This window comes from Lolium rigidum, chromosome 1 (genome assembly GCF_022539505.1).
Source record: "Lolium rigidum isolate FL_2022 chromosome 1, APGP_CSIRO_Lrig_0.1, whole genome shotgun sequence".
Classification (NCBI taxonomy): Eukaryota; Viridiplantae; Streptophyta; class Magnoliopsida; order Poales; family Poaceae; genus Lolium; species Lolium rigidum.
The window spans coordinates 166,831,031-166,842,987 of record NC_061508.1 but is presented as its reverse complement, the minus strand read 5'-3'; the positions used below and the strand labels follow the sequence as shown (position 1 = coordinate 166,842,987).

General features: G+C 43.0%; 2 protein-coding genes across 3 annotated transcripts; one reads left to right on the top strand and one right to left on the bottom strand.

The window, feature by feature from the left end:
• Nucleotides 1-6,013: 6,013 nt before the first annotated feature.
• Nucleotides 6,014-10,052, top strand: LOC124682709 (RNA exonuclease 4). The gene is made up of 7 exons (XM_047217345.1): nt 6,014-6,316; nt 6,409-6,493; nt 8,122-8,230; nt 8,327-8,415; nt 8,495-8,559; nt 8,643-8,721; nt 9,545-10,052. Exons 1-7 carry the CDS (start codon nt 6,054-6,056, stop codon nt 9,710-9,712), a joined length of 858 nt encoding a protein of 285 aa, XP_047073301.1. The 5' UTR covers nt 6,014-6,053; the 3' UTR covers nt 9,713-10,052.
• LOC124682710 lies at nt 9,932-11,076 on the bottom strand. Of its 2 annotated transcripts, none has more exons than XM_047217347.1 (3): nt 10,810-11,076; nt 10,459-10,703; nt 9,932-10,371 (listed from the first exon to the last, which is right to left on the bottom strand). In XM_047217347.1, exons 1-3 carry the CDS (start codon nt 10,975-10,977, stop codon nt 10,098-10,100), a joined length of 687 nt encoding a protein of 228 aa, XP_047073303.1. In that variant the 5' UTR covers nt 10,978-11,076; the 3' UTR covers nt 9,932-10,097. The 2 variants fall into 2 exon arrangements, with proteins under 2 accessions (XP_047073303.1, XP_047073302.1); XM_047217346.1 differs by having other exon boundaries at nt 9,932-10,361.
• Nucleotides 11,077-11,957: the final 881 nt, after the last annotated feature.

The following is an 11,957-nucleotide window of genomic DNA, read 5'->3' as shown; positions in this document are numbered from 1 at the left end:
CTTAGTGGAAAAATACGTGATGATGTATGTGGTTCACTGGACATAGTTGTGTGGGGGGGATTCTTCTACTTCATGAAAACTTCCAACAATGAATTGAGTATATATGTGTGGATATATTCAATAAGGAAGAAGTTTGAAACATTTGAATGGATTCAAATAAATTTCAGCATGAAGTGGAAATCATCGTAATAGAAAAGTCAAATATCTATGATTGGATCATTGGGAAAATATTTGAATTACGAGTTTTAGCGAACATCTAAAAGAGTTATGAAATTGTTCTACAACTCACATTTTCTTGGAGTATCATAGTGATGATATAGTATCCAAGAGATGTATCCAAACCTTGTTGGATTAATGATGAGATAAAATAAAATAATGCCATTATATTTTTGTGGATTATGCTTTAGTGACTACCGCTTTTACACTAAATAGAGCATCATCATGATCCGTTGAAATGACATCATACGAGTTATGGCATGGGTATAAACCCTAATAGTCCTTTCTTTAAATTTTGGTCTAAGAGTTTACAACCAAAATCGGATGAATGTCTTTGTTGGTTATCCCAAAGTATTGATTGGGAATTCTTTCCACTATGGATACAAAGACAAAAGTGTTTGTCGATGTTTCTTGCTTATTTCCAAGAAATTGTTTTCTAGCGAAGTATTTGAGTGGGAGGACAATAGAACTTGATAAGGTTTGTGAACCTGAGCATAATGATCAGAGTAGCGCAGCATCGGAAATTAGTTCCGGAAGCAGCCACGACGATCATGGCTCTCATGACTACAAAGTGTTTTAGCCATGGAGATCGAAGTACATATTGAACCTTGCAGGTATGGTTTATTTTGTGATCAAATAAATGATTTGTGGACAAAAGATTGATTTTGAACAATAATAAACCAACTACAAACAAAGAAGTTATGATGGGCTCTGACTCCGTTAAAATGGCTATACGCCATGAAATCCAAGATAGATGAATACTTATTGAAAGTAAATGGATCTATAAAATTGATGAAGCTTGACTTGTCGAAAAGTTGTTTACGACAGAGTTCAAAGAGTTGACTACGATAAGATTAGATCTTCCGTAGCAATGCTTATAGTCTATGTGGATTATTCTAGTAATCACTACATATTTCTTTTATGAGATATGCTAGTAGGATGGCAAAATACATTACTTATCAGAAGTGTGTATTAAAGGTGTATACAAGATACAACCAAGAGTTTTGCTGGTCCGTGGAATACTAGATAGGTATACAAACTTCAATTGGATGAAGTGAGTATCGCGGAGTGGAATCTTCACCGGATGAAATAGTCAAAGAGTTTTTGATTTTATCAGAAACGATGAAAATGCTTGCATTTGCAAGAAATTAAGTGGGAGCGCTGAGATATATTTATAATACTTTATGTAGATGACATATAGTTGGTTATAAATGATGTAATTATATACTTGATTAAAAAGGTTTCATTGAGAATTAATTTCAATGAAAGGATATGGATCGAAACAAATTTAGTGTCAAGATCTATGAAGATAGATTGAAACACATAATAAGTTTAAGTCAAAGTACATAGAATGGATATTGAAGTAGTTCAATATAGAAATATTAAGAAAATGTTCTTGTCATATGAAGGTTTAACAAGACTTGAGTGTATCTGACACTCAATGAGTAAAAACACATGAGTGATTATAAATCACAAATAATATGTACACAATTAGATGTCCTGTGCTCTAAAAGTGTTATGAGCATGTACTAGAATGATTCATGTGATGATCATTGAAAAACAGTAAGAATATTCTTGAGTACTTAAGAAGAACCAAGGATATATATATATATATATAATTTTGTATGAAGAAATGACAAACAAATCACTGTAAGGTGTTGCACCGATATTGGTTTTGTCACATATAAAATACAATTTCAATCTCAAATAGGACTAAGTGTTGTTTAAAAGGTAGCACAATGAGCTAGAAGTTGTCTATGCTAGATTTAGATGAGTTCTAAATATTGTGACGGATTCTACAAATGAAGGCAGAGTATGTCATTGTTTTGACAATGACTAAGAATGTTAAGTCAAGAAGTTCTTTGAGAATTTGGTGTAGTTCCGATAGTGTCAGAACTTTGAAGCTATATTGTGTGTGACAATATTAGTGACATATTTCAGACCGCGGAATTAAGGTTCCACCAGAAGACCAAACATATTTAATGCCGACTCATTTGGAAATGAGTGATGCGTTGAGACGCAAATGAATTACAAAATACATACGTTTTCTGAGCGTGTCAGATCCGTTGACTAAAACCTCTCCCGTGAGCAAAACATGATAAAGCACCGGAAGGCCAAGGTGTTATATCTTTACATATGTAAACTAGATTATTGACTCTAGTGCAAGTGGGAGACTCGTTGGAGATATGCCCAAGAGGCAATAATAAATGGTTATTATATATCTTTGTGTTTATGATAATGTTCACATACCATGCTATAAATTGTATTAACCGAAACATTGATACATGTGTGTTATGTAAACAACAAGGAGTCCCTAGTAAGCCTCTTGTATAACTAGCTTGTTGATTAATAGATGGTCATGGTTTCGTGATCATGAACATTGGATGTTATTAATAACAAGGTTATATCATTAATGAATGATGTAATGGACACACCCAATTAAGCGTAGCATAAGATCACGTCATTAAGTTATTTGCTATAAGCTTTTTGATACATAGTTACCTAGTCCTTTCGACCATGAGATCATGTAAATCACTTATACCTGAAAGGTACTTTGATTACATCAAACGCCACTGCGTAAATGGGTGGTTATAAAGGTGGGATTAAGTATCCGGAAAGTATGAGTTGAGGCATATGGATCAACAAATGGGATTTGTCCATCCCAATGACGGATAGATATACTCCGGGCCCTCTCGGTGGAATGTCGTCTAAATAGCTTGCAAGCATATGAATGGTTCATAAGAGACCACATACCACGGTACGAGTAAAGAGTACTTGTCAGAGACGAGGTTGAACAAGGTATAGAGATACCGATGATCAAACCTCGGACAAGTAAAATATCGCGTGACAAAGGGAATTGGTATCGTATGTGAATGGTTCATTCGATCACTAAGTCATCGTTGAATATGTGGGAGCCATTATGGATCTCCAGATCCCGCTATTGGTTATTGGTCGGAGAGAGGTCTCAACCATGTCTACATAATTCGCGACCCGTAGGGTGACACACTTAAGGTTTGATGTCGTTTAAGTAGATATGGAATAAGGAATGGAGTTCGAAGTTTTGTTCGGAGTCTCGGATGGGATACAGGACATCACGAGGAGGTCCGGAATGGTCCGGAGAATAAGATTCATATATAGGAAGTCATATTCCAAGTTTGGAAATGATCCGATGCATTTATGGCAGATTCTAGAAAGTTCTAGAAAAGTCCGGAAGAAATCACCATGGAAAGTGGAGTCCCGGAGGGACTCCACCTTGCATGACCAGCCAAACCCTAAAGGGTGGAGTCCCAGGTGGACTCCACCATAGGTGGCCGGCCACCCCACCTAAAGGAAAGGTGGGAGTCCCACCTTGGGTAGGACTCCTCCTTGAGTAGGTTTCCCACCTATGGGAGGTTTTGTTGTTGGGGTCTTATTCGAAGACCTGGACTACAACTCTTGGGGATTTCCACCTATATAATGAGGAGAAGAGGGAGGGGCAGCCACTCTTGGCCGCACCACCTAGGGCTGCCCATGGCCGGCGCCCTACCCCCTCTCTCTCCCCAAACCCTAGCGCCCCTCCTCCACATACTACTCCCGCAGCGCATAGGCGAAGCCCTGCCGGAGTTCTCCACCACCACCGCCACCACACCGTCGTGCTGCCGGGATTCCAAGGAGGATCTACTACTTCCGCTGCCCGCCGGAACGGGGAGAAGGACGTCGTCTTCATCAACACCGAACGTGTGACCGAGTACGGAGGTGCTGCCCGATTGTGGCACCGTCAAGATCTTCTACGCGCTTTTGAAAGCGGCAAGTGATCATCTACCGCAGCAATGAGAGCCTCCTCTTGTAGGCTTTGGAAATCTTCAAGGGTTAGTCTCGTTCATCCCCTCGTTGCTCCCGTCTTCTAGATTGCATCTTGGCTTGGATTGCGTTCTCGCGGTAGAAATTTTTTGTTTTCTATGCTACGAATCCCATCAACTTGTGGTAGACTTTGAGGTAGCCTCCAAACCTTCACAATCTTGTCAGGAGCAAATCCACAACCCGGATGCTTCCGGACCTCTCTTGCCCACCTAGGGTTCCTTGGAAACCCTAGAGAGCAAGTTTCTTGATGAATACAAGGGGGGAATAAGATTTGGCTTGGTAGAACGGTAGATCGAGGCCTCCTCTATCTTTTCCCCGAAGGGATTTGAGTTTGGGTGGAGGAGGAGGTAGATCTGAGGCTTTTGGTGTTTCCAACAATGGAGTATGTGAGAGAGAGCTCAAGAACAGCTTGTAGTGTAGTGCCTAACTGTTCAGAGGTAGGAGAAGGTTTTTTTTATAGTGCCACTTGAAATCTGGCGGTTGGAAGTGGCCACCTCAACTTCTTCTTCGAGGAGCCCGGTCAACCTGACCTGAGACCGGACAGTCCGGCGCAGGGGCCGGTTAGACCGGGCCAGTGACCGGACCTGCCGGTCTAGACCGGAGCTGAGAATACGGTTGGCGCAGGGGCGCCCGGTCCACCGCCAAGTCCGACCGGGTGTATGACCGGACCAGGCCGGTCCAGACCGGGCCTGGGACCGGACCCCGACCGAGAACCTCCGCTGGCTTACTGGACATGACCCGGTTGGCACCAGTCCATGGGCCGGTCGGCGCCGGGCTGGCCGGTGCCAGGGCCGGTCTGACCGGGCCACTGGCCGGCCAGGTGCTGAAGAAAGCTTGTTGATTTTCATCGAAGTGGAGGGGGGGGTCTCCCATTGTCTTCTTGTTCCATTGATACACCATTTTACCTCTTTGGCTAATACCTAGGAATAATCTAATAGGCATGTATTAGACCACATACTCTAGCACGGTGTCATTGTTACCAAAATAATGGATAAGGGTAAAATACCCTTACAATTCTTCCTCTTTGTGTCCCTTCAAGCATAAAACTCGCACCCCCCCTACACAAGGTGTGGTGTTCCTTCTCCTCTTTGCGGGACACAATTCATATTTAGGGAGCGAGGAACTCCACCTCTTTGAGGCTCGTGACATTTTGAAAGTTGACCTTGGACTTGGCCAGCGGTACCTCCACGCTGTGGCGTGACACGCACGACGAGCTCTGGCGACTGGAACATGCATAACCAATACAACGTGCCGTTGCATATGCATGTAATCTCCGTGACGCGACGACGTCCTTGAGGCGGTGTATCGACTATGCGGCGGTCGAGGCGATGTCAAGGCGGACGAGGTCGAGGAGGCTAGGAGACGAGGCGATAGTGCGGCGACGGATCCATCGAATGTGTGGTGCAGCGACGACGACGACGACGGGATCAGCAGAGGCACGCTACCACATGAGGTTAGTGGAAGGGGAGGGGATTTTTTAGATAGCTGTTGGGCGGCGCATGGGTGCAGGAGGTGCCTTATTTTGTTTTAGGGCAGCCGTAAGACTCGTGTCCTATGTATACATAACTTTGGGCAAACTTTTATGGCATAATGTAAGATAGAGCACCTTTTTTTTTGGATGCGTCAATAGTTGGAATGTGCCTAAAAAGAGTTGGATCTTATTTTACATCACCTCTTGAAGATGCTCTAACATCGTTTTTGCAAGCCGTTTACCTCAAAAAGAAAACATCGTTTTGCAAGCCATGCAAGCAACAATCATCCAGCCAAAAGCAGAGCCTACAGCTTCATGCAACTACTGAGAGTTTGAGTGCAGTTATTTAAGAATAGAACATAATTTAACAAAATTTGGACAATTGCTAGTCAACTTGTGGAATGATTCGAAATCTTCTTTTCCGGTCTCACAAAGGGGCAAAAGGCAAAGGCAAAGAACCCCCAAACCCTTGACGGTACGAGAAACCAAACACACCCCCCCCTCAGCTCTCGCGCCGCAATCGTCCATGGCGGCGGAGCCGCCGTCTTCCGTAGCGCCGGCGACAGCCGCACACACGAAGCGCACCCCGAAGCGGAAGCCCAAGGCAAAATCAGCCGGCCCCTCCGCCCTAAACCCTAACTGGGCCCAGCTCCAGTCCAAGCTCCCTGCCTCCACGTTCCTCGGCAAGCGCAAGCGACGCCCCGCCCCGTCTCCGCCCCCTCAGCCGTCCCCTGACCCGGACGCGGCCGAGGTGAGTGTCAAGCTCGAGCCGACCTCTGACGACACCAGGTGAGCAGGCTCTCGGAGTTACCTTCCCTCGTATGACGCTTTGAGGCGTTTGGGTTTTGATTTCGTGGTTGGGGAATGGTGCTGGTGGTCAGCTTGACCAAGGCGTTGGCGCTGGATTGCGAGATGGTCGGGGTTGGGGCCGGTGGCAGCAAAAGCGCCCTCGCCAGGGTCACCTTGGTAAGCGCCATTTTCATTTGTTTGGTTTCTGGAGAATTTAATTACACAGTGTCATACTTGATTGCTAGTTATGCTGTGGCAATGGTGAACCCTTGTGATATATGGGGATTTGTTGTTGAAATTAAAATGGAAAGGGTGAAGGACCTGTGCAATCTTGAAACAACTGTATATATAATGCTTTGCATTTTGTCGGGACTGAGATTGCAATTGTTCTTCGGCCAGAGTTTAGATGCTATGAAGTTGAGTTCTTCTTCATAGGACTTATTAAGTTGAGTTGGGAAATCCACAGTCGGAGGCTTGGCTAATAGGTGCTTCTGGCAACTTCACTGCTCAAATAGATGCCACATTAATATGTTTAGGAGCTGCTAGGTTTATTTTGTTGCAAGGAAGATATCTAAAGCTTGAACTTCAAACTTAGAAGTAGTAACTAGTAAGACAATATTCAGGTACTAGTTTGAGTAGCTCTTGATTATCTTACATTTGAGCTAGTATAGTGTACTGTGGTTATTCCAACTTAGGGGCATGTATACAGTGGTTGATAAGACAGTCTTCGCGTAAGCCTCCACGTCTCTAGAGATGACAGTAAAACCATATTATACAATAGATTATCGCGTGGCGTTATCAGCAACTAATGTTCGCATGCCTCTAAAATTATGTGGTGATTGTTTCCTCTATTCCAAAATGTAAGTCTTACAAGACATGACAGCCTTGAAGATGGTACTTTCACCATCAATTTCTGTGCAAACATGTTGCCTAACACAAAAATACTTATACAGTTTAGAATTATAATTTGAGAAATCTAATAATGACAATTTGATTACAAAGTATATGGCTAAGAGCTGGCATCTGGTACAGTGGAGAAACTGTCTTAAACGCTAAGAGATTATCTCACTTAAGAGAAGGCAACCGCATACCTTTATTTTTTCATTTCTCTCTCTTTCAAGCTACTAATTTTGTGGTCTAAGAAAATAGTTAGTAACTATCTTACGTCCCTTCTCGAAAGCTAATATCGCTCCATTGTACACTGCATACTATGGTTGTTTCCTTGCGGGGATGGACTATGGTTGTTACACATATTGGTATCTGATGGCGATGCGGTGCTGTCAGTAATTATCGTTGTTACAGTGCTGTTATCTATAAGCATTTCAAATGCTTACTATATGACTGGCTATAGGAGGAGAACGAAAACATCTTACTGTTATTCTTGTTAACGATGGCAAGAGGAGCATGTATGGATCTTATACGAGAAGAGCACAAAAGCTATTGTCTACTACTAACTTTGGACTAAATTTATACGCCTTATTCATTGGAACGGAGGGAGTAGTTATATAAATTCTGCTATTGTAATTTGGATGTTCTTATTTTTCGGTTTGGATGTGTTCACAATTTGACAGTCAAATTACTATTAATTGGTCAAGCACTGATTTCTTATCGATTTTGTAAGTCCGGGGCTTAATTTTGATGAAATTTTGATAAGAATGGCAGGCTGCCTTTTGATCATCATATTGTAGTTTGCGATGCCTGATGCATAAATCAAGTTTTGCAATGCTGAAATACTTGAGCAATCTATTCTAAATATGTTCCTTCAGTTTGAACATCAGCCTCTAATTTATTTTTCGTCCTGTTAGGTTAACTCCTTTGGCAACGTTGTATACGATGAATATGTCCGGCCGATGGAGCGAATAGTTGACTACCGTACCCATATTAGTGGGATTAGACCTAAGCACATGAATAAAGGTAATGTCATTACTACAGTAGCACCGGTTATTATATTTTTTCTCTGGAGGGTTGCAATCTATATTGGTTATGCAACATTATTTTATGATAATGCAGCCAAAGATTTCTCGGTTGTTCAGAAGGATGTAGCTGAGCTTATCACAGGAAGGGTTCTTGTTGGGCATGCCTTACACCATGATCTTAAGGTTGTTAGGGACCTTAACTCCATCCCTGAAGCACTTACTTATCTTGTATTCTTGTCTAATGTGATACAATGCTTTCTAGGTCCTGCTACTTGGCCACCCAAAGAAAGACATAAGAGACACCTCAGAATATGAGGTTTTCCGACGGTTAGATGGTCTAAACATCTATTCTATTCTTATAGTCCATACTCCTACTAAGATTTCTTATTGACATATATGTTTCAATTTAGGGAGGGCAAGCGGAGATCTCTGAAAGATTTAGCTGCTCAAGAACTTTCTGTTAAGATACAACAGCAAGAGCACTGTCCGGTATGCGTGATATTTATTTATAGTATTTTCCATGTGGTGTTTAAGCCCTTGCTTCAGTTGAGTCCTTCAGCAGTACATTTTGGTTTATTTTGGCTCATATATTATTGGAAATTGTTTAGTTAATCCATTTTGCTTATATCACTGACAAATGAGTGTTGCAACTACAAATTTGTGTCAAGTTGACCTGCTACTTTTAACAAGGCATATTCGTAAGATTATTGGAATGTTGTAATATATTTTACATATAGTGTTTTTACTAACATGATACATCGAGGCCTTTGTCGTTTGTATATACAGAACTTGCACAAATTCATTCTTGCTATTGGTAGGTTTACAGAGAACGTTAAGAACGTCCAGATGATAGATCATTAATGAAACACATATGATATTATCGATTATCAGTGACTAATAAACAGCCTTGTTGGAGATGTATTTAGGTGAATGGGTCCAACTATGTTTTTTAGTAGTATTAAACATACTTAATTGACTGTAATCATATAGTGGAAGGGATCAAATAAACAATATTTGGTTTGAATGTCTTGATTACGCAAACTGTATGGTTCAAGAGCTCAATCGACAACATTGTATTTTAATGGGCTGATTGCACAAACTCAAATGACCAGGGGCTTATTGTGAAATCCGCCTTACATAACATATTTGTGGTTTTTTTTCCATTTAGCATAACTTGCTCATATTATCCATAGCTAGTACTTCCTCACATGGTGACTTAATAATAGCAGACTGAAAATTCATTATCCTTGGTGTAACACTTTCATGTTAATATTAGTAACTAATTTGCACGGCCATTTCGTTAACCGTACAGATTGAGGATGCCCGGGCAGCAATGTTCATTTACAAGAAGCACAAGAAAGGATGGGAGAAAAACAGGAAAGATCAATTCAGGTTCAAAAACAAGCTCAAGAAACGAGGCAATAAGAAATCCGCTGAAGGCAATGAGAAGGACCCCAATGTCCCCACAGTTCTTCTATAGAATATATGGATGCAGGGATCTAGGGCTAAGCAGTGTCGTGCTTAACATGCATTTTGACAATGCAGAAGGGCGGCATGGTATGTGAGGATTTCGGACGGAACTCTGCCAAGAACTCAAGAATGCTAACACAGGAGCCACGGCATCTGAACTTCCATATTACTTGATGGCGATCCCGTGGTTCTGTCTGTGTATCCCGATTTGTTTCAGGGAATGGAATACTGAATGAAAATTGTTTAATGAAACTTTGCACGTGTGGGCAAGTTCTGTAACAGAACATTTACATGATCAATTGTAAAATGTTACAGGCGATAATATAGGGTTACTGAAAATTGCATTTTGAGGACTGGGGTGCCTTGTAGCTACAGTAGTTGCCACAGCTCTCTGGTCATGCCGTTTCCTGACTGTAAACTGGTGCTGGTGCAGTGGCAGGGAGTTCCTGTCCAGCATGTGCAGGGTGAACACCATGAACACCGAGCAGACAAACATTGGTATTGGCCCGAAGATCCACATGAGCAGAGTCGTCGCGAAGTAGAGTGCTCGGAGTCCCATGGACCAGAAGTTGCCGCCTCGGATCACCGCATGCTGCATGTAACTCGCTGGAATGTCGGAGTCCAGCGTGGTTACCAGGAAGCTGGCCTGGACATAGTACCTGAAATCGCCTCGGAAACCGGGGGCTGAGTCTTGTTTGTCTTTGAGAAATCAGGTCTGTATCTAAAGTTTGGCTTTAGAATGCTGAGAGTTATTACCTTGCAGAGTGGATGAAGCAAGTGAAGGACACCAGAAAGCAGACGAGGAGGGAGATGTACTTGACCGCCGCCGTGGCTTGGCTGTTGTCGCCGTAGACAAGCTCTGTCATGAACACCTTGGACGTGCTGCTGACCCACGCACCGATGAGCGAGCCCAGCGCAATGGACAACGAGGCCAGGTTCGTCGATGCGGCGATGCTGCTGGAGATTACGCTCAGCGCCAGCGCCGTCTCCTCTGGAGTCGCCTGCACAAATAGCCCACAGCATGTGACATGGCAGTTTCATTCAAACTCAAAGTAACAGGAGTTTGTGTTTGTTGCCCAAAGGTATGTTTGGAAGCTGTGTAGTTACCTGGGTCATGCGACGAACCCACGCCAGCTTGTTGTGGTTCTCGTAGCCGATGACGGTGGTGCCGGGACGCCGGAGAATCCGGTAGAGGAGGATGAGGTGGTAGCCGAACATGATGACCATGCCACACGGCACCAGCACCAGGTCCAGGGAGCCCTTCGCCAGCAGCATCTTCTCTCTCTCTTCTGTTCTTCTCTTATCTGGCTTCTGTTTTCTGATGAACCATGGTACCACGAGGATGCGATATGAATATGTTCATGGTTCTGTCCGTGAATGTTTTAATCTGGATTTTGGGTGTGTGCTAGTGGCCGGAGTAAATGAGCCGGTTGCTTATGGGTTTTGCTCTGCGTAGACTAGTGCCCGTGGCTGTCGCTTCGGGTGCAAGAGAATGAGGAATGGAAGCAAGTGAGCTTTGCTTCAAAGAAAAGAGCTGAGATAATCTCCGTACGGGTTATTGGATCCACCGATGAGCTGCAGATTTTGACGAACCTTTACCGATTTCACGTTCCAAGCTTAGGTTAGCTGGGACGAGTTCCGACATTTCAGTTTCGTCACAGCAGGTTTCATAGTGGTAACTCTAACTCAAATGTGCCTTTGCAGTTCATATAGAATTCGCTGGAACTGCAGCAGAAATTAGGTAATTATAAGCCTTGCCGAGACCCCCTATATCGTCAGGTTACAAGATCTGCACTTTGTTCTTGATTCAGGCGCGTGCACCACAACAGTACTAGTATAGGTAGTGAATTGCTCCAAACTTCTGACTGCAAGTTTGCTCGTTGACGGGCGCCGGGTAAACGAAACCCGTTACGTTGCGCCTTGTTTTTGTACGTACATGTGGAGTATGCGTTTGCTTGCACTCAACAGGAAGAGCTAGTACACCTGAACTACGATTCGTGATTATAGCAGTCGGATTTGCTAGTCCTGTAATGCATGCTGATTTGTCATATCGCAACACTTCTGAGGTCGTTTTGTTGTATTTGATCCTCCCTTGATCCTTTGGTGCACTCCGCGCTTTTGACACATCAAGCACAAAAAGATAAGCCAGCTTTTGGGTATCCAGATTCTGGGTATGCTGGAAAAGTAGAAATATTTCTGCTTATCCATACATTCTCTCTCCTTTAACTAAAACTATTTTGTTTACCTAAATTATA

Bases quoted from the DNA above. Each gene is read 5' to 3' on its own strand.
- LOC124682709 (XM_047217345.1), top strand. From the start codon at position 6,054: ATGGCGGCGGAGCCGCCGTCTTCCGTAGCGCCGGCGACAGCCGCACAC. The intron at 6,317-6,408 runs GTGAGCAGGCTC...GCTGGTGGTCAG, and splicing joins CCGACCTCTGACGACACCAG to CTTGACCAAGGCGTTGGCGC. The intron at 8,560-8,642 runs GTTAGATGGTCT...GTTTCAATTTAG, and splicing joins GAATATGAGGTTTTCCGACG to GGAGGGCAAGCGGAGATCTC.
- LOC124682710 (XM_047217346.1), bottom strand. From the start codon at position 10,977: ATGCTGCTGGCGAAGGGCTCCCTGGACCTGGTGCTGGTGCCGTGTGGC. The intron at 10,704-10,809 runs GTAACTACACAG...CTATTTGTGCAG, and splicing joins GGGTTCGTCGCATGACCCAG to GCGACTCCAGAGGAGACGGC. The intron at 10,362-10,458 runs GTAATAACTCTC...AGGCGATTTCAG, and splicing joins TGCTTCATCCACTCTGCAAG to GTACTATGTCCAGGCCAGCT.